The sequence below is a fragment of the Mus musculus genome, chromosome 12 (genome assembly GCF_000001635.26).
Source record: "Mus musculus strain C57BL/6J chromosome 12, GRCm38.p6 C57BL/6J".
NCBI classification, from domain to species: domain Eukaryota; kingdom Metazoa; phylum Chordata; class Mammalia; order Rodentia; family Muridae; genus Mus; species Mus musculus.
This window is the reverse complement of record NC_000078.6, coordinates 5201394-5223897: the sequence shown is the minus strand read 5'-3', so window position 1 is coordinate 5223897 and position 22504 is coordinate 5201394. Positions and strand designations below refer to the sequence as shown.

The 22504-nt window shown below is 49.6% G+C and overlaps 1 protein-coding gene across 1 annotated transcript in view; it reads left to right on the top strand.

Annotated features, from left to right (window-relative positions):
* The window catches only part of Klhl29 (kelch-like 29), a 298218-nt gene that overhangs the window by 151785 nt on the left and 123929 nt on the right, over positions 1-22504 (top strand). Inside the window, exon 3 of the mRNA NM_001164493.1 lies at positions 13637-13966. Coding sequence (NP_001157965.1) covers positions 13682-13966 — 285 coding nt within the window. The 5' untranslated portion in view covers positions 13637-13681. The remainder of the gene's footprint in view (positions 1-13636; positions 13967-22504) is intronic.

Sequence of the window (22504 nt, the reverse complement as noted above, 5' to 3'; positions counted from 1 at the left end):
AAGCACCTTTGTTGAACTCACTAGACACCTGGACTAGCCCTGCTCCATACACTATGGCTACTGGCTGTAAATGGACTGCTGTGTATGCAGATGGAGCCAGGCCAAGCCAAGAACAGATGGTCACCTCCTCATTCCAGAGTCTACTGCAGGCAGCTGAGCCTATTGGCTTGTTTGTAGTTCCCCAGAACATACTCAGGGGTCCTAAACCTACAACCCCAGTTCTCCTTGGGGCCTGATTCTCTTGAACTCAGGAGACCCTAGATCTGCACAGAAGTAGCTCTGGGCAGAGATATGAGTAAGACTGTACCCAGTACTTCCCCTCAGGAAACTGGCAAGAGTTGGCAATGTTATGTGGCTTCAGAATGTGGCATGTGATAAGGCACATAGGACCCTATGGAGTGAGGTTAGGGGACACAGGATGGGGACACAGAGCATCATAGAATCATGAGGCCTCCTAGAGGAGAGGATAAGTGGAAAGTGAAGGTGGACTTGACCGCAGTGGGGTGTTAACTAAAGCCATCCTTTATGCAGAAATCTCAACTGAGGCATAGGATGAACAAGAAATCTGGAAGAGCACACCCACTAAAAACAGGGATTGGCACCTTTGGGGCCTCTCAGAGCTCCCCCTGCAGTAGATCATTCATAGCAGGTATGCCTATAACCCCAATATTCCTGATGCCAAGACAAAAAGATCACATACTCCAGGAAAACCTGGGCTAAGTGTAGGTAGCCTGGGCTACAGAGAAAAAAAAAAAAGAAAGATGTAGGAAGAGGGAAAAAAGAAAAAGTGAAGAAGAAAATAGTTAAACTACAAAAAATAAGGAAGTTGAGCACAGCTTTGGGAGGAAATATAAGAGCGTACCCTCCCCCTCCCCCTGCCTAGTACTCCTCACCATAGCACTGATCCTTCAAGTATATAAGTCTGTCCATGCCGCAACTTAACAGAAGCACCCCGCTTTTAGGTTTGGCCCTCTGAGAAAGGAGCTGATGCAATGTTGAGCCCACAGTTCAATGCCAGCAGCGGCTACTTTCATTTCAGTGAATGTGGGCTTTCTGAGACAGCTATTATTAACACCAGCACCAGATATGACTGGGGGTCCCAATAGTTACCCCTAGAGTAGTTTGGGTCAGACAGGGTAAGTTGAGATGCAAATAATGGGAGAAGGAAGAAAGAAAAAAAAACCTACAGCTGCTGGCATCCACTGAGTCGAGCCGTGTAAAGGACTGGTTACGTAACCATTGTGTCATAGGGTCTGCACTGAGAGTGGGCCGAGCTAGGGCAGCCTGGCACCACTGTCCTCACAGGCTGGGTAATCAAGACAGGCTTCTGGGAAGAGGGTCACCAGAGTTAGGCCTGAGCAGTGCAGAGGTTGTAGGTTGTGATACTTTGAGGGAAGAACACAGTCTGAGGTCCTTCTTATTCACACCCCTTCCATAGGCCAGGGCAGCTCAGGGGAACTTATGCAGTATGTCAGGGCAGGGCCCTAAGGGTCATGAGATGAGACACTCTGCTTTCAATGGTGTGGCAGCTCTGCTGGGCTAAAGACAAAGGTCCCAGAGAACCAATTGTCTTATCAAGGTTGATGGAACCATAGTGGCTTTAGTGGAGCACACGCCAGAAAATAAAGCAAGATGATGCTGAGGCTAAGGCTAGCCGAGGGTTTATCACTTAAAGAAAGGGAGGGAGGGAGGGAGAGGAAGGGATAGAGGGAAAGGGGGTGGGAGAGAGAGGGAGGGAGGGAGGGAGGGAGGAAGGAAGGAAGGAAGGAAGGAAGGAAGGAAGGAAGAAAGGAAGAAAGGAAGAAAGAAAGGAAATAGTGATAAATTTAAAAATTAAAAGAAACCCTTAAAAATGGCCAAAGAAGACCCTGTCTGAGTCTTCTTTCTGAGCTTTGGGTCTTGTTTATTCAAGTCCCCTTGTCCCAGGCATGAATGGATGTTCCTGGTCTCTTTGTGTGTCAGCACCAGGTTGACAAGAGTAGATGTCTACCTAGTCTCTGCTTCCCCTGTCTCCCAGAGATGCTATAAAAGTCTAGCGAGGCAGTGGAGGCTTCAGAAACCTGGAAAGTGGGGGACAGCCCTCATTTCTCAGCTCCTTGTCTGGAGCCCTGGGTCAGAAAGATGATCACAGTGAAGGCCACTTCTGCCCCAAGTCAGACACAGGGAAATCCACAGACACAGGGAAATCCAGAAGGAAGACCCTGAGGACACATGATGCTGGTCTACATGAGGCCAGCAGCCCTGGGCTGCCCAGTGGGGTCCAAATGGCAGCCGAGAAGCCAAGTATCCCTGCTTGGTTAATCTAAAAATAAACAGAAAGGCAACAAAAATCTATGTTTCAATTACTGCACACAAGCTGTTCAAACAGCCAGCTCCGCACTAGAGATGTGAACTTGTCAACGGAGGCTGCCTCGTTTGCATGCTTCGGTGGTGATAGAGCTCAACCTCGCAACAGGCTGCCCTCTGCTCTTGGCCGCTGCATTTTTTTAAATTTAATTAAAAACATGGGCATAGAGTGGAGACAAGGAAAAATCGTAGGCAAGTATACCTGGGTGATGGCTTCTAGGCAAAGACAAAGAAGACTGTGTGGTCTGAGAAAAGCTTGCTGCTGGTGTGGAGATCAGCTTCAGGGTGGAGAACACACAGTGGCCAGGACAAAGGGCACAAATCACTCCTATGTGGCCCCAAGCTCTTTTCCCTTGAAACTCACTGTAGACACTGAGGAAGCCTGGGTCTTGGGTTCTGAAAGCCAACGTGCTGGTCACTGAGCAAATGGGAGTCACTCTCTGTTCAGGAGAGAGATCTTATCAGGGTCCACGAGTGACAGGCAAAGCCAGGGCTTCTGTTCCCAGCCACACTATCTGTGTTCACTCACATGCAGCCCTAAGGAAGACAGTCTCCTCTCCAGAGTGTAAGGACCCCAGCTCAGTTGCCTAGGACTGGCTTAGGCCAGCTGCTACCTCCCCATAGCCATAAAGGTTTTCTGTCTTCCATCTTCGCGGTGTTTCTAAGTAGCAGTATCCGTCTGCAGACAGGAACCAGTCAGATCCTGCTCTTACCTGCCCCTCAGTATCTTTCGGTGAGCCAAATGTGATGGGAAAGAAAGAGAGCAGTGTCTCCCAGGGATTTGGCCAGGAAAGGGCAGTATATAGTCTCACCTGGAGCATGCATGGGGATTTGAATGGGAGGGAAAGGGTATGAGGTCCCAACTCACGGAAGAGAAAACCACATTCGCCAGGAAGGATTTGTGTGAGCAAGATATCTCCACCCCAGGTGGAGAGGAGAGAGGAGAGAGAGGAGCCTAGAAAACCAGGCACATGCACTTAACTCGGGTAAAGGTTCCACAAATCCTGCGTGCCGAAGGAGCTGTCGGTTCCACATTCTCTCTGGACAGGGATTTTAATGTCCCCAGCCCTCGAGCAATTCTGTAGCCATCAGCCCAGACGCTAGTTACTTGGTGAAATAAAAGAGCAGTCGAGTCTTTCCCAAGGAAGATAATATCCTGTCATAGGCAGTATGATCTGCCGGCCATGTGACGGCTGCTCCCTAATGTTTCCAAATAGACTTTTGAATAGACTCTTGTCTAGAAGAAAGCAAATTGCAAGAGCATTTTTGGCAGCCAAATAGAGCACACGCATCAGTCTTTTTTCTCTGCAACTGGCTGCTGGGTCTGGTTCCAGGCACCGAGTAGGATCCATTCATCAGCCTGGGTCACTGATGGACATCATTTCCTGTGGAGCGCTAGCATGTTGAATTAGTCAATTCTCCAAGATCCCGAATAATCAGGCCTGCCTGAGAGGCAGCCAGGAGCAAGTGGGAGGGTCTACCCAGAGAAGAGAACTAACTGCAGAATTCTGCTCCAAAGACCTCTATCGGGGCTTTGCAAGACTGTGGGGAAAACAGGGCTCCAATTTCAGGGCTTCCATCCTCTGCAGAGCCAAGAACATGAATAAGAAGGGGAGCCAAGATGGCTATTCCTAATGAGAAACTAGTTAATCCTCCCAGACCCGCCATAGCTCCCTCATCGATCCGGTGTCTACAAGCATCTAATTTATCCGCGCCTCCTCTCTTCCCTCAGTTTATGCTGATATTATGTTGCTAACTGTCATTTCCAATATCTTTTTTATTTTTCATTATCACCATTATAATGATTTACACCAGAAGCGATAGCACAAATGCCTAGTCAATTAGTCCCGTGAGAAAAGTCTCTGAATCATGTATGCTTTTTGGGGGGGAAAAATCACTACTACATCAAAACCCACAGCCAGAATCTCTCAAACCAAAGGCACACACAGGAAGGGAGGGACGGAGAAAGAACGTTCTTTCAGTACCGCTCATCTGAAGCCGGCACTGGGTACAGCCTCTCCCAAAAGGAGGTTGCTTTTTGTTTGGTTGGTTGGTTTGCAGGGAAAAAAAAGAAGGAAGGAAGGAAGGAAGGAAGGAAGGAAGGAAGGAAGGAAGGAAGGAAGGAAGGAAGGAAGGAAGGAAGGAAAGAAAGAAAGAAAGAAAGAAAGAAAGAAAGAAAGAAAGAAAGAAAGAAAGAAAGAAAGAAAGAAAGGAAGAAATTGGGCCCAGGAAAAGGAATTTGTGGCATTTTCCCCTCAAACCTATTATCTGAAAAGCATTTTGGACATTTGTCATTTTAGGTCATATATTAAGCCCTGTAATTATGGAATTTGGATTTTCTCAAAAGTAGCTCTGCTCTCCCCGACACCACAAGGCCATTGAGAGTACTGAAAGCCTAGGCCTAGGGCTGAATCCTGGCCAGCTAACCCGAAAGATTCATAGGCTGCTGTGTTCTACCTCCAACCTGTTAAAACATACAATCCTGAGAAGCACTGCTGGTGAGCTCTGAGATGCTGTTTCTTTACTCTTTCTGTTTTGTTTGGTTTTTGAGACAAGATTTCTCTGTATAGCCCTGGCTGTCCTGAAACTCAACCTGTAGACCAGGCTGGCCTCAAACTCACAGGAGCTTCTGCCTCCTGAGTGCTGGATTTAGGATTCAACATGCTAGTGCTCCACAGGAAATGATGTCCATCAGTGACCCAGGCTGATGAATGGATCCTACTCGGTGCCTGGAACCAGACCCAGCAGCCAGTTGCAGAGAAAAAAGACTGATGCGTGTGCTCTATTTGGCTGCCAAAAATGCTCTTGCAATTTGCTTTCTTCTAGACAACCACCACCATCCAGCTGATGCTGTGTTCTAACAGGCATCCCAGTGATGGGCAGCTGCTGGCCCACTAACAGGTTCTCTGAAAGAGGACTGAGGCCTTGTCTCCAGCCATCAGCTTCCCCCTCTTCCAAACTTACAAAATTCTAAGGTGAATGCTACTGTACCTCCACCATTGGGAGGCTGTGAAGAAAATGTGGTGGCTTTGAAAGTAGCTTGTGTTGGGTGGGGCAGTTTTTATAAGTCCCCCGGGTGCATGCAGAGGACAATGCAAATGCACTGTGCTTTGTCACAAGTGCTAGGACCCATTGGATCACCAGGTCTTTCCTTCTGCATACCTGAGATCTATGTAGCCTTTAACCAGGTTTATGTGTACTTAGCACAAAAGGAAGAAAGTGGGAACAGTCAGAATGGGCTTCTGAAGATGATGGCCACTTTTGCGGCCAGGGTAACTGACATCCTGGAGATTTCTGGGGTACACATCCAATCACATCAAGTTGTATACATTGAGTATCTGTATCTCCTTCTATGTCAGCCATATCTCATAGTAATGTAAAAGAATAATGCCCTTTAAAGGGGGGGGGTCACAGATGTGGTTCCTAAGACCAGGCTAATGTCACAGTAACCCGATGGGCATTTAACACAGGGCTCCCCTCCTACTTGTTGGAGCCTGTCTCATCTACCACCTGCTACTAAGAAAGCTCTCAGTTCTCAGATGGACTGGGGTCAGGAGGATGCTGTAGGATTAGCTGGCATTGGAGAACAGGCTCTACTCATCTTTAAATAACAAAGGCAATGCTCTGGAACTCTCTGTTACGGAGATTCATGCCACCTGGGGTCCAGGAGTAGACACAGAGGTCACAGGTCATGGCTCTGGTTTCTAATTGGATTTGTAGAATCCCTCTGCCCCCCAAACTCAGAGGCCTAAGGGAGGCTGCTTAGCTAGGTCCAGACCCTGTAGCCTAGAGTAGGGTTTGCTGGAAACTCCTGGATGCTAAGCCTCAGGGAAACGGTGAGTCATTCCAGCCTGGTACCAGGCTAACCATTCTCCAGATGGGCTCTTAGTGGGTGAGGCCTTGAGGCAGGGTCACATAGGCCCCTCTTAACTGGGCAAGGCATGGGGAAAGAAAAACCTCTTTCAGAAGAGAAGTTACATATGACAGCAATATTATGTATGGTTTATCTTTAGCTTATCAGAACTAAAAAGGCCACTGCCCCTCAAGTGCCCCATCACGCAGAGGGGTGAAGGAGGCTGGATAATCTTAGGTTTCCCTGGCTTCTGATCATACAGAGGATTTGAATGTTTTACCTGTCCCAGGTAGACATCTACATGTGACCCCCATGACTCATAGTCATGTAAAGTCCCTGACACCTGCTCTCCCTGGGGAACATGTCAACCTCCGTGTGGAGTTCAGAGCCAAGACTGGAGCCTTGCTTATTACACAGATTCTGGGGTTACCCCTATCCAGGCTTTGTAAGTGAAAGTGGAACCCAAGAGCAAGACTCATTCAAATCTTGGCATAGGGTGCCTCCCTCATCTCTAAACCTTGTCCCTGCCCTACCCAGTGCTCCATGATAAAGAACACTTGTCACTTTAGTCTGGAATCTCCTGGTCCCTTGGATGCTCAGCGGTGTAAACTGTCAACTGTGGTGAAGGAAGCAGAAGAGAGACAGCCCTGACCACAGCGGTGGTCCAGAGCTTATATAGGGAGTAGAGCATATAGCCCATCCCGAGGTATACGCCTGGTATATGGGCTCTGGCTCTGTGAATAGGCGTCTGGCCAGAGGAAGAAGCGGAGAGCAACCTGAAGCCCACTCCAGCCCCAGGAATCTTTCAGTTACTGGGTTTGCTTAGCGGGCATGAGGGTCTCTGCCCTTGTTGAATTGAAAGTACTTCCAGGAAGTAAGAAGGCATTTTCCAGGGGTTTCCTCAGCTCCCACCAGCATCCACACAGGCTGTGGCCAAGCTGGCTCCTCAAAAGGCACCCAGAGAATTCCTTTGTGTTATATTTGACAAGATGGTGTTCTGGCTGCTGTGTAATGTTTTGTTCCAAAAGAAAAGCTAAGAAGATGCAGAAAGGAAGACGAAAATAATAAAGATGGGCACAGGCTGTTCCAATTGACTTGGCAGCACGTCCTCCCCAAATGAGGCAATCATCCATTTTCCAATCGGGCTGGACGTCCATGCTCATTCCTCAGCCACCGCGGCTCCCTGAGTCTGGAGGCAGCAAGGGCTCCCCTGCCTTCCTGTGGATTAATCACGCCTTCAGGGCTCTCGCAGCCTGCAGCCCACTCCTTCAGCAGCGTATCTTAATGATAAGAATGAGGAAAGGGTCTTTAGCCACCTGTGATCCTGTGTGCAGTGTGTATACACCACGAATGTTAATGTGCAAGGGCCAGCGCCAACATCCAGAAAACACACTGAGCCACTGGACACAGACCACACCTATCCTGCTTGTGCATTCAAGCAAGCACAGCATACAGGGTCCTGAACAGGATTTGAAGGGACCAGTGCCCAGAATTCAAGAGACATTACTTTCTGGGCTCCAACCCTACACGGGCAACATGCTAAACACACACACACACACACACACACACACACACACACACACACACACGGACGCATGGCCATTCTTAATTATGTACTGATGAATAATTCATGATGCAGGCTTTCTAGGCAAATCTGTGTAGCAGAGCTGCTGATCTGGTATCTAGCAAGTGTCTAACAAGTGTCCAGGAGGCGGGGCCCAGCCAGCAGCTGCTAAGAAATCAAGAGGCATGGCTGGGCACCAGGGCTGAGTGTAGATGTCAGCTGATTCCTCTCTGATCTCCATCCTTCTCCTCCCAGGCCTTCTCAGAATTGTTGTGGTTCTCTCTAGGCTACAGGGAGAAGTCCACCCATCAGGGCAGCTCCTGGAACTAGGGACACTATTCTCACCATCATGGACATTAGCTAAAGATAACCTTCTTCCTATTAGCAATCTATTGCCTCCCTGTGACCCGGGGTGAGACCACTCTAGGGTTTCCCAGCTGCCTGGCCCAGGAGGTCTTAGTATCTGTGTGCATTTACAGACACCAGACATTCACTTGGCCTCGAGATTGAGAGTTTCCTGAGAAGTCAGCGCAGAAGCCTGCCAGTTCCTGCTGCCTACCTTAACTACGGCTAGGACGGTCCCCCAGTGATGGGCTCTTCCTCACATGCAGAGACCCACAGGATGTATTTCTGGACCCTCACATACTTCAGGGAAAGGGGCTGTTTTTCCGATGTTGGAGAACAGCAGGGACGGGAGGGCCCTCGGGGCAAGTGACAAGTGATTTGGGGAGGGTAGAAGTCAGGGAGGTCACTTTGATTTCCTCAATTTGATCCTTAATGATGGCTGGTGTCTCCTTCAGGAGAAGGGTACAAAGCCACTCCTCCTCCATTCCTGGATGTTTCAGATGCTATGGCTTCTGGTAGTATTGGGCACAGCAAGGACGTGGTCCCACCTGTGGTTAGGACACAAAACCACTTGTATCTATCCTCTCCCAGTGAATGGGGAGCCTGGAAGGAGGTAGATTCATGAAACCACCAAGTCAAGCAATGTACTTGCCCAAAGAAGCGGACTAGCCCTTTGCTCCCTCCGACCAAGCGACCAAGCGTCAACTGAGAGAAAAGACCCTTCCCATGGAAGACTTTATGCTAGTGACACTCAGAAGGTGGTCTTTGTGCTGACTCATGGGGTAGCTGCATTTCGCATCCTGGTTTTTCTAAGAACTGGTTAGTGAGACTTGGTCCTTGCATTCGGTGTGTGCCTGTGCATGATACACAGTAGCACAGGTAGTTAGAGACTAGTGGCTGGATTGCTAGCAGTGATGATGTTTTCAGAGCAGCGCTTCTTCCTATTAGCTGGGATATCATAAGGAGTCCTCTTCCCTAGGGAAGGGAGAGTATATCAAAAAGAAGATTGTGGAAAGAAAACTGAAGGTCTGACCCAGCGCCCAGAGCTGTGTACAGAGCCCAGGCTCCAAGTCCTGAACTGGATGTGGTACGGGGAAGCAGCCAGTGGTGTCCACATACACGGTGCGATAAAGACATGCAGGCAAAATCATGGAGGCGCATGCCTGTTCTGGAGCAGTAGATTCTATAAATACGAAGCATAAGTGGAAGAAAGGGTTCCCTCTGTGCCTCGCCCCAGCAAGTAGTCTGACCTTCTTCCCTCCTCTCCTAGCTCAGCGTCCCTGGGAGAGTTCAAAGACAGTGCCTCAGTGAGGAAAGAGTTTTGTTGTAAACAAGATCCAGAGCCAAGTTCATGAATTATATGTTTGTCACAGCTTTGTGAATTAACCTGGGGCACGGACAAACTGTGGTCTCCCACCTGGACCTCAGTGTGACCCTCCTCCACCCACTGACGGATGATTTCTTAGACTCTCCACCTCGTTCCTGCGCTTCTGTTCTTTCATTTCAAGGCAAGGTCTCAAGCTATAGCCCCGTTGGCTTCCATCTCCCTATGTAGCCCTATGTAGGGCTGGCCTCAGACCCCACCAATCCTGCCTCAGCCTCAGCCTCTCGGCTGCTGGCATTATGAGGGCGAACTACCACTCTGCTTCAGAACATTTCATCCCAAGTGTGTGTCACAGACAGGGGCTGGCAAGGCTCTCTCACCCAGGCCTAAGGCCTGGGTCCTCTGCAGACTGTCCCCTCCACACCAAAGGCAAGGCAGCGGCTGCTCACACCCTCCCTTCTTGGTACAGGGCCCCATGCCAGCCTCCACCACTGCATAGGCACCCTGCCAGGAAAGGGCACTCTCTCAACGAGGAAGTATTTTTCAGTGTTTTGTCTAGAATTGCTTAACCAGTCGGGTCTGAGGTACCGTGTCCATTCGGAGCCTTCTTCCTCTGCCCAGGCACTTCCTGTGCTTCCAGCAGCTTCCATTCAGGTACACGTGGATGTACACGTGAGACCTCTGTGACATGCTGGCTCTGTGCCCAGCAGGAAATACTTACATTGCCACCTCTGGAGCTGGCCCTTGGCCGACTGGCTCAGAGTAAACTGCCCCACGTTTCTTTCATTCGTTTGAAAGGCGAAATTAAACTGAGGAATGAGGTCTGACCCGAGAGCTTGCATGCAAATAGCTGACCTTTGTTTTGAATACACTTAATGAGACTGAAACCAGATTGTGTGGCCTCCAGCTGCCTGAGTCTCCACCTCCTCCCTGGCATTTGAAGGAGACTGAAAGAGGTGGCAAAAGGCTGAGGACTGTAGGAGGTGTGGATTCTGTTTCTTGTTTTTTTTTTTTTTTTTTTCATACACACTGGATCTATGAGGCCTAGCGTGTGGCCTCCAGAGGTAAACAGCTAGCTACATCCAAAGACATCCCTTTGACCTGATCCCAAGTTGCTCAGGTGCCTTGAGACACATCTTGGCACAGGGGTCCTGGCCTCCCCAAACCTCTGCGCTCCCTGGGAGAGGATGACTTCCCTGCCAGCACATGAGGCTATGTTGTTCTATGGAAATGTAGGGCTGGTGATGTAGGGGTCAAGCAAGGTGAGGTTCTGCTGAAGTAACAAACAGACTGCCACTCTCAAGGTATGAATCTGATACAGATTCGTGTCCCAGTCACAAAAGCCTGGTGCAGGGAGGGTGGCCCCTGGCAGGGAACAGCTTCACTCTCTTGAAGGTGTGACTTCCAAAGTTGCCAGGCGGCAAAGGAGACTATGGAGTCATGGGAGATATTTTGGGGTAAGAGCTAAGGAGATACCAAAATTGATAATGTTTGCCTTTCAACCAAAGACCTAAATTCAATCCTGCTGATCATGAACGCCATCCCGTGTAACCCCGTTGCTAGGGAGGCTGCCTAGAGTCTAACCTAGAAGTAAGCTTCAGCCTAGAGAGAGGCCCTGTCTCCATAAAGATAGATGGCGTTCCTGAAGACAAGGTGTGCAGTCATTCTCACACTCAACTACATGAATGTGTACATACATGCATTTTTTAATCTTAATTTTTTTATTATTTATGTGTATGTGCACAAGCACACACACCATGCTCACATTCGCTGTGGCACCCCTGTGGAGGTCGGAGGATAACTTTCTGGAGTCATTTCTCTCCTTCCACCAAGTGGGACCCAGGGATTGAATTCAGGTCATCAGGCTTGTCAGCGAGTGCCTTTACCCAATGAGCTAGCTTGCTAGTCCTAAAGAAGAACGTATTTTTATTTAGCCAAGTCTGGAAACCGTCTTTGTTGCCTACCCACTCTTTTTGTCTACCAGATCCAGATGAATCCACAACCAAGGCATGTGAGAGAGATCTTACTGGGCGCTTAAAATGAGTACGCAGGACACGGTGTGGCAGATGATACAGCATAGATTCTGCCCACTTAGAACCCAGCTGATGGAAGCAATACCCTGAGACTATGGCCGTTGGTGGGCAGAAATGGGGAAATAGGAGCCCAAGCTATGAGGTCCAGTGTACCCCCAAAATGCAGATTAACCTATAGAAGTGCCCTTGGAGGCTCAAGTCCTATTTGCTAGAAAGCTAGGCCATTGTTTTAATGGGGCAAGATGGCCGTCTCTGAGGCAGGGCATTCATGAGAATGGACATTTAGGCTAGAGAATAATGAGCTCAGCTGTGAATGAGTGGCATTTGGGAACCTGGAGTACAGCCAGGTGGCGTAGGGTAGGCTCAAGGAAGACGGTGAGGTACTCAAGAGAGACATTTTGGGAAAGCAGCTTTGAGTGGCGTGGTTAAAGGGGAGCTGTTACGTGAGATCATCCAAAGAGAGCCAGTTCAACAGCTGGGGAGCGGGGTGAACCCCACGTGGAAGAGCGTAAGGTATGACATGGCGGTGTGTTAGATTTAACAGGCCATCTGTGACCTAAGCAAGAGCATGTTCCCCTGGGGTGGGCGTGCATGTGCCATATGGGAGCAGGTTCCAGGGCAAACAGGAATAAAGAAAATAGAACTAGGTTTCGACCACTCTCCCATAAGCCTCCAGTGGAAAATGTGAGTGATTGCTGGGGGGTGGAGAACAATTGTTTTTTCACTGTGCAATACTGAGTCAATATTTTAAATGAATTTTTATGACATTTTATAAATCTGGATGCACAATGATGAACTGAACAGGGAACCAACATCCATCCTCAAGAGGTACCAGTCACCTCTGAGCGGGTGGGGCAGGTTCAGCCCCGGCTGCACGTAGTCTGCTCTGTGCACTTACAGAAAGAATCCCAGAGCTGGGCCACCACATAAGCACCATGTAACATGGCTGCAGGTTTCCTGGGCTGGGTACAGGCTCTGGCTCCCAAACACAAGTCCTGGGCAATGAAAGCAGATATGCAAAGATCAGAGGAGGCTCAGGTTTATAGACATCTTAAAAATAAGTGATCTGTCTAGTAGCCAGCAGCTTCAGAACCGGGCTGGAGGATGGAAGATGGGAGCCTATAACCTAGACCGGAAGTAGATGGCAAACAGAATAGGATCAAACCTCACTAACAAGTTCTTAAGCCACAACCAGGACTGTGGGTGCGAAATGGAGAGCAAACCCTCACCTTCAGCCATTGTCTCTACCCTGGCCTTCCCATGCCTTCTCCCCTCTGCTCTCACCTCTCCCCGTGCTCTTACAGCCTGTCTCTCTCTTCACTGGCTTAACTGGTCCCTGTCAGAGTCGCAGCCACACTATCATTGTGATGCTCAGGAAAATACAGTTCTTGGTGACTCAGAAGGCCCTTCCCATACCATGGTGCGTCTGGTCTCCATGACAACCCTGAAAGGCCTTCTGTTCAGATCCTCGGGAAGCCGCGTGGGAGATGCAGGGAGTGGAGACCAGACTACCCAGGTCCCCGAAGTGTAGCATTGAATCACAGGGTTGCGGTTTTGAAGGAGGACCTGAAACCCAGAAGCTAACATCTTTCAGAGACATAGTGGCCTTTTTCACCTGTTAGGTCCCTGCCCTCGGAGGGGATTACTTGCTCTCTGTGAGTCTCCTTCTCTGTTGGGGACCAAGTATCCATTCCCACCTCATGGGTACATACTATCTGGAACAAATGAGATTTTAGTCAAGGCCGTGTCCACTGTGAAGTTAGTGCACACGTGGGTCACGTGACCTGTGCTTGGCGAATGCACATCAGAGGTTCTTCTATCACAGTGGGGGTGGGAGGGAATGCTGCCCCCGCCATAATGAAGATACATATACACCTCACATTGCTCAGGGCGGGGAGGCACGGCAGAACTAAAACTTACTACTTGAGCGTATGTGGGTTCAAATCTGTAGTGTGTTCCTGGACAGCCAGTTCCTCATCAGCTGAGAAGTGGGGCTGATAAAGAATGGGAGGATTCACAGACTTGCTCAAACTCTGAGACTGGAGTATTTGAAAACTCATTACTGGACCCAGAGCAGGGGCCGAACATAAGCAGCTGGTGGTTGCCACCTCCCTGTGGCAAGGCAGAGCTACTCTTTGCTTAAACCACCCTCCTGTGTTCTGTGCTGACAGGTCCGGGCTCTGGTTCCCTGTGAGAAGCTGCCACGGCCCACCGAGATGTCCAGGCACCACAGCCGCTTCGAAAGAGATTACCGCATAGGCTGGGACCGCCGTGAGTGGAGCGTCAATGGGACCCACGGGGCCACCAGCGTCTGCAGCGTCACCTCCGGTGCTGGTGGCAGCACAGCCAGCAGTCTCAGCGCAAGACCGGGCCTCCTACCACTGCCTGTGGTACCCTCCCGGCTGCCCACACCCGCCACGGCTCCTGCTCCCTGCACGACCGGCAGCAGTGAAGCTATCACCAGTCTTGTGGTCAGCTCGGCCTCCGCAGCCACCACCAAGGTAAGACCCGCTATCCTTTCTGGGAAGGGACCAGGCAACAGCCCAGGCCCAGGCTAGCACAGAGGCCTTATCCCCTGGTTTTTGTTCCCAGAGCCATGACCTCCATAAAGTGCATTGCAGTTGGTTCTGAAGGTTAAAATGGCTCTTTTTACCAGACAGGCTCTGTCTGTAACCAACTTGGAGGAAGACAAGCAGATGCCAACGCTACACGTGTGCTGATTAAAAGCTACTGCTTGAGTGAGGAAGGGGTATTGCCAAGTTGGCAATGCTCACTTCCCTAAATAGGAAAACTAAAATCATATAAGTAACCCGGGGGGGGGGGGGGTCCTCAGTGGCTGGAGTTTGCAGCCATACTAGCCACACAGGGACAAGTGCCCATTACAGTGCCATCACCACGGTGGATTTTCTCATGTCTACAGTCCCCGCGAGCCTCACCACAAGCTTGTAAGGTCAGTGCATACATGCCTGCCTCATTGCTGAGAGTCCCCAGACATACTAGTTATAGGAGCTGCTGTGAGGACCTAGAACTCATCCCAGCAATGACTGCAGGGGATTAGCTCCCCTGATGAGTCTGCTTTTTCTTCCTTCCTTCCTTCCTTCCTTCCTTCCTTCCTTCCTTCCTTCCTTCCTCCCTCCCTCCCTCCCTCCCTCCTTCTCTCTCTCTCTCTCTCTCTCTCTCTCTCTCTTTCTTTCTTTCTTTTTAAGAGATGATTCCTCCAGAATGGAGGCAGAAGCCAGTCTGTATAAAATGGAATGTGGAAACTAATGTCCCCAAGGCCCTTAGCTGGCTTTGGGCTGAACTAAAGGACTCTGGAGCCCCCTCTTGCAGGTTGTACAAACCCCTTCAGGCAGACTGAGCCACAGAGGGGCAGCTGGTGGCCAAGGCAAGCAACATGGTCATCTCTTCCTTCCCCCTCAGCCAAGCAGAGGCTCTGCAGGCTGCCTTTTTGCCTCTGCCAGCCATTCAGAAGCACTTCCCAGGAGCTGCATGTGTGCGCGTGTATGAGTGTGTATGTGTGTGCTGCACGTGTGTGTGCACGCTTTTCTTTGCCTGCTTTCATAAAGGTTGCAGGAGAAGCCCCGGGCTGGCCATTGTGAGGTAGCTGCGGTGGTGGACGATGCTCTCCAGGTACTCTGCGCCTTTGTCTCTACGATTTTCAAAACCCCCCTTTCAGCCCTGCTTCCCATTAATAACAGCACTGCTGGCCGCAGAGCCCAGCGGAGACCCGAGACAATGGAGCTATTGGAGACCAGCTTGCAGCACACTGACGTCTTGCTGCAGTGTCTTATTGATTTTATTTTCCTGTTATGAAAACACCACCCCAGCAAGGCAGGCAAGGAAGTAACACTAGACAGGAGCAGATATGGATGATTATTCAGGCACACTTCCCCAGGCCAGCCAGATACATTCCTGTCCTGGGCACCAGGCCCTGGCCACTCTGAATTGGTGACCTCTATCCAGGACAGCCTGCTTGCCAGCCCTGCTGGCCACATCTGGCAGCCAGCTGTTCGCCATCTGGAGAAGGGTGGCCTCTGGTGCCAACAGCCAGGGCTCCAGGTGAGAGAGAGGTTCTGCAGGTCCATTTGATGGCTTCCATCCCTTCAGGGTGAGAGCCTTATAGCCAGTATTGAGCTGCTTCTGAGAATATAACCTAGGCTTCTGCCAGGTAAAAGACGGTGCCCATTGCTCTCTGAAGGGATGCCCTGCCTCTGCCCTAGACACATGGAACCTGGTTTGCTCCAAAATAGCTCAGTAATTTCCTAGCCCTTCTCTCTAGCCAGACTCCAAACCACAGCCACATGAGAGGAAGAGAACAAGCCGCAGACAGAAAACCACAACTGGGAAGGACTGAGCGAGGGGCCAACCAGTAGTGGGAGAAAGGACAAGAGTTCGGGCCTGCTAGGAAGGTCAGTTCCCATGGCATGTGACAGCAGAGACTGGGTGTCGTCTCCACTGTGAGCATCTCAGCCCAGTTTCATACCTGAGGCTTCAGGTAGGGTCTACTTAGGGTCTGCGTTCTTTGGGTTGCTAGAGAAGTGTGTGCAGAGAATGGGTCGGACAGTAGCAGGGTAGCTGCCCATGGTGGTTTCTAGTGAGGGCACTGGGCGTCGACATAAGCTAGCTGTTCTCAATCTGTGGGCCGCTACTTTCACAGGGGTCACATATCAGACATTCTGTATATCAGATATTTATATTATGATTCATAACAGCAGCTAAATTATAGTTATGAGGCAGCAATGAAAATAATTTTGTGGTTGGAGTTACCACAACACAGAGGACTGTATTAAAGGGTCGCAGCATTGGGAAGGTTGAGAGCCACTGTTGACGGCAGTAGTGCCCCCTGTTGCTCTGGCCTTGCTGCTGCTAGCCCAGATACCTGTCCTCTAGCCTGTGTGTCTACCTCTATGCCTTGATCACATCAGTGGACACCCAGGCCAAACCCAGATGTCAGTCAGTAGTTTCCCTGGTCAACCAGCCAGGTCTTCGCCAAGCAGCCACTAAAGAGCTGGCTCTTGCCATCGGGGAAACTGTAGGCCTGTATATAAACGAATATATGCAAGTCATTGCCTCTCCCAGTGGAGTAACTGTAGAGTAGATAAAAGTAACTCAGTAGAGTAGATAAAACAAGACCTCAAAGACTGTCTGGATTTTAATTCTAATCAACCTCTTGCTGAGTGATGCTGGACAAATTGCCTCACCCCTCTGGGCCTCTGTTCTAGGATTAGTGCCTGATTACCGAACTGACCATGAGGACCATATGCGTAAAAGTCTATGTAAAGTGCTCAGAATAGAACAGGTGCTGGCTGGTGGCTCATCCTCTAGACAATGAGGTCACCCCTTCACCTCTGCCATCAGGCCTTGAGCTTAGAAGAACAAGGCTGTCCTGCTGTAGGGAGAGGTGTTTACTTCATTATCACCTGGAAAAAAGATGGTGGAGGGATGTCTTCGTATGAACCGCAAAAGCTGGAGCCCTGAGCAGGTCGGGGAGGAAATTGTTTGAGTGTTTGGGACTCAAGGTGTGGGACTCAAGGTGACCCGGAAGTAAGACTGGAGCTAGGCGGTGAGAGGCTATGGAACAGGGCAGCATCTTGGCCCCAACCTGAAACTGAATCAGCACACGTGGCAAGCAGGTGGTGGAGACAGAGGCTGTGAAAGCTTTTTGTCAGCCTAGCCAAAGGTTCTTTCCTCAAAGGAAGGTCCAGACCCCGCCATCCCAGAAGGGGAGGGAAAGGGGAAGCAACAGTACAATCAGAGCAGGACTGACTTCCCGCTGCCCTGAGTGTGTGAAGGCTGCTTGAAGTCACTGACCTCTCTCTGGGTGTAGAGGACCAGAGAGACTACTTGGGGGCCAGGACCATCCCTAGGAACTCAAGCATGTTGACTCAGAGACAAGGGGCAGTGCTCGGGCCTCTGGAGACATCCGTTTTTATCAGACAGGAAGCAGGTTGAACATCCCAAGCTCTGGTGCTCAGGGCACCTGGCACTCTCTGTGCCACAGGTCCAGTGCTCGGGTCTGTCCCTGCTCAGCCAGGACTGAGACTCTAGGCTCTTGTCTGAAGAGACATTTGTGCTCCCAGGGACTGGGTAGCAAGATGACAATTCCTTCTGTCGTGGCTACCTTCGGGCTTGATTTGACTTTTCTGTGCCTTCAGTTGCTCATAGCCTAAGAATCCCTGCATATTTTGATGAAAGGCCAGTTGGGTAGGCATGGACTCCTGGGCTCCTGAGATACCAGGAGGGTCTCAGGCTATGCCCTCCCTCTCCCCAGCACACAGGTGTTACTCTCTAACCTCCAGGGCAGAGTCGCTGAGTTGCCAGAGCCGGAGGAAAGCTTTCTTGGAGACCACCTGCCCTACTTTTGCATCTAAGAGTAGTGAAGCTCAGAGCAAATACAATGCAACTACTTCCCAAGACGGAACCAGCCTGAGCCAGCTCTCTCCACCCCAGGCTGCATCGCAGCATCCATTCACCATGGAAACCTTGATTGCTAGAGAATGACAGCAGCTTTGCTATCACCAGTCCAACTAGTGACCAATTCTGAGTCTCAGGCTAGAAAATGGGCACGTTTGTTTCTCATGTCATAAAAGGGGAGAATGTTAAGTCAAAGATTATGTCACCTCTCACTGCACAGCTGGCAAGAGCCTCTGGATTAAGCAGACCAGAATTGAATCCTGCCATTAACAAGTGAGGCTTCAGTTTCTATGTCTACAAAATTAAAAACGATAATAGTATCTTTAATACAAGAGTTACATAAATTAATATGTGTAGCAAACCCTAGAAGGAAATGTGCCACTGAGTAAGCATTCAATCAAAGTTCATGTTAGGGCTGGGAAGATAGTTCAGTTGATAAAATGCCTACTGTGGACCTGAGGTTCTCTAGCACCCACATAAAAAGCCAGGCATGCAGCACATGCCTGGGACCCGAGTGTTAGGTAGGCAAGGAGGACAGTTGGAGCCCAGGGCTTACTGGCCAGCTGGTCTAGACAACGAATGAGCTTTAGGTTTGTTTGTGCGAATGGATGGGAGGCACCAATGCCCTGCAGTTGCTGCTGCATGAAATTTAAATTATTCTCAGCAAACCTGCCTGACAGGAAGGGGACGGCTTCATAAAATGCAGTTCTGTTACTGAAAGAATAAACTGGAGAATCCTCGCAGATGCCTGCAAAATACGTATATGAGAGACCTCTTTTTTTCCTTGTGGTCGGGGTGGGGGGGGTCGGGGATTCAGGCTGAGACATTCCCATCACCCCTTGGAGCTCAGCCTTTGAACGTAAATCTGGCTAAGATGCGGTGAGGTAGCCTTTGCTGGAAGCCCGAGGAAAGTTTAGAGGGATGGGAAATCAGTGTTCAGAGCAGCAACACCTGGGGGTTGACATTTAGGCGCACTGGAGGCTGTCAGGCGTGGAAACCACTCATAAAGAATGTGTCTGCCCAGGGGTGGGTGCACCTCAGCTTCCCAGGGAAGGTTCCTCTTGAAGGGAATGACCTGGGGTCACCATGAGCATCATGGGAGCAACCATCGAGCCTAATGTACAACCCTGCTCTCTAGGATCTGGGAATGATGATGGAGAAGCCTTTTCAGATCGCCTGCCCCCTTGTACTCCTGTTAGAAATCAAGGCTACAGAACAGCGTGCTTGGAAGAGCGGCTCCAGCCCTTTTCATAGTGCAGTTCCCGAGTGTGGGTGATTTTCAGCCCCAAGGCCATGGCTTGATCCACCAACAAGTAGTCTTGATTTCCCTCTTGATAAATTATCAGGTCAGATAAAGCATTGTGAGACAGCTTGCACATGTTAGTACTGAGCTAATGGCTTTCTGCCTGCACCCTGAGTCACGTTTACACTGTGGATTGTGTCCTCATCGACTTAAAACCCATCTGTCAGTCACAAAGTGTGTACAGAAATGAGAAATGTCACCTCTCCAAAACACCCATTTCAAGGCTGCCTTTTGGAGAGGGCAAACCTGAGTGGTTTGAACTTCAGTTTTTTACTAAAGAAGATGGTGTGTTTTACCACATTTCTAAGAGATAAACCACAAGTCTGGACAGAAGGCAGTGAGGAATTACAAAGTAAAGGCGCAATGAACAGCAGTTGGCAGGACGTACAACTTAGTTTTGCTGCATAGCAATGACCTTTAGACTTTGTGGCTTGATCTCCTGACAACTTTGAGGGATAGCCACAGCTGGCTCGGCTGGGTTCCAGTGTCAAGGGTGTCTTACCAACACGTCTATGGCTAGTGACTGCTCAGGCAGGGCACTGCTGATGAGATTTCAGGCACGCAGAAAGGACTATGCTGCTAAGGAACAGGCTGGTTTGTTGGTTCCTAGGAGACAGACCTTGAAGGAGCATTTACCGCAAGAGCCCTCACCTGGGCCAAGGTTTTGCCCCTTTTCTTGGAGGCCATATTCAACACAGTCACTGTCCCCAGAGTTAGAGATACAGGGGTGCTTCTCTACCCAGGAGATGGACAAAGCTAGATGCTAACCTACAAAATTTGGGGGGTGTTGATGTTATTACTGTTTTTGTTAGTTGGTTTCTTTTCTTTCTTTTTGGTTTTTGTTTGTTTGGTTTATTTGCTTGCTTGCTTGCTTGCTTGCTCTCTAACTTGTTTGCTTGTTGAGATAGGGTCTCATTCTGAAACTCAGGCTAGCCTGAGGCTCTCTGTGTTGTTCAGACTGGCCTCAAAGTCATGGCAGTTTTCTTGCCTCAGCCACCCAAGAGCTAAGAATTACAGGCATGCACTTCCATTCCTAGCCTGCTGATTTTAAATTAAAATAAAAACCACCCGAAGGAGATGCCCTTCACGTGCTTGTCCCCATGAAAACTCGCAGAGGGAAACATTCTTTCAGGAAGAATTGGGGAGGAGAGTGAAGTCAGGAAAGCGAGCTAGCAACGTGACACAAATGTTCAGCAGCCAGATTCAGAGAGTCTGGTGCCACTTTTCCCTGATAGAATAGATCTCACACACACACACACACACACACACACACACACACACACACACACCCAGGCCCCTAGCAGGGCCCCTTCTTCCAGTAGGATTTTGGGAAGAGCATCTTTCAAGATCCACGCAGATCTACTTCTTATTCAGTTCACTTTTCTGTTTCGTTTAATTACGTTGCAATTAAACATGTTTTATCTCACTGTACAAGGACAGCATTTTAGCTACATTACGGGTCAAATGGGCTTTGGAGAACTAACCTGGAAGTCTCATCACCATTTGTCACGTTGGGTTTTTTCATAGGGAAACTATGTTGCAAAATCTAAAGCCAAAGCACAAATGAACTTGAAGAACCCAGCTCATTTGTTGCAGGGAACTGTCTGCAGGGCCAAAAATAACCCAGGGAAACAAATACCAGGATGGCTTCTGACACAGGTGTCATTTCTTCTCCACTGGCCCCCACAGAGTTCCCTCCATTTCGGTGAGGGGAAACATGGTGTGTTGACTTGTGTAGTGAGTTCACCTCTCTAGAATCCGTGGGTCAGAACTTCATTTTCCTCTGGTAAATAAGGAGCCCTGAGAACTGGGCATGGCATGTGGGCAGTGCATCAGGATGTACCACACACCCGTCCTCTGCTTCCTGGAGAAAGTAGGTGAATACTATGTAACCCTCGGCACCATGAGGAGGAAGCTGTATAGCTGGGGCTGGAACTAGATACATATGTGGGAGGTAGAAACCAATTTGTCCCTGAGCCCCGACTTAAAATGCAATCTGCTGACTACTACCCACCTCTGGGAAACTGCACCTACTGGACACCCACACCTGCTCTCGAGACTCCAAGTATCTTGAGTCACTCATTCACCTTGTCCCCCAACTCATGTCCTCTTTTGTTCTGGGGAGGCAGAGCACAGGTTAGCACAGGTTAACTGTGTTTTCCATTGGCTATGCAAGGTAGACCAGTACCCCTATGTTCAAGGTGAACATGTTGCACAAGAGGATGTAGCCAGAGTTCCCAGGGTATCTAGGCCTGGGCCACAGCACTGGCATCTATCTGGTCATCCCTGCTAGTGCAGAAGAGCTTCAGAGTTGAGTGAGGTTTACCTCACTGAGGACCAGACCGGCCGGAGCAGAAGCTCAGTTCTTGATCTACTTCTTAGAGAATCCTGGCTTCAGGGCAGAAGTGGCCTCCTGACAGGTGGAAGAGATAGGACTTGGGGGTGATATGGTGATGGGCTCAGGGGTGAGCAGAGCTAGAAACAGTTCCAAACCTGAGAAGGCACTGCCCTTGTCTGAGGCAGATGTTGCTGGTCACCTGCCTAGCATCTGTTCTCTCTCCATCTTCCTTCCTAATGGAACTCCTTCTGGTTCAGCTTCTAATGCCTAGGTCTCACTCAGATCAACCAATTCTAGTCCCAGCTGGGATTACAATGACTCCGAAGTAGGTATGTGGTCCTATTGTTGCTGCCCATTATTGAGTTCTGAAAGAATCATGTGACCCAGTTCTGGCTAATAGATCCTGAGGGATTCTGGGAGAGCTTTTTTTGCCTCTAAGGAAGAGTCTCAAGAAAAATAAAAAATAATTTCTACCTCTGGATCATGTCACTTCTGGATGTGATATCTTGACTTGCTGTAGCCAACATACCACGAGCCCAAGGATGGAGCCAACACACAGGAAGGGAGAATGGCAGAAGCATTCCAGAAACCTGACACTAGAGCCATGCCTCAGGGGTTCTTGTATACATAGCCTAAGAAACAAATAGGTGGAAACAGCCATGGTAGGGGCGGCTCATAAGCAACAGTTAGTGTATATCCCTTCATCGCCCAGACCTCACCTGGCTCCTGGGTCCCTAAAACAGCTGCAGCGGCCACTGTGAGCACTCTCTCCCTATTATCCACCCATAAGTACTTACTGCTACATGCAGGAAGTTTGCTCCCAGATGCCTCTCACAGTGCCAACAGCCATAGCATGGGTTTGCTACTCTCTTAACACACACACACACACACACACACACACACACACACACACACACCAGACTACAATTCCTTGACCCTATGTAGATCTCTCTTGCACTTGCTAGCCCTTCTTCCTAGAATCAT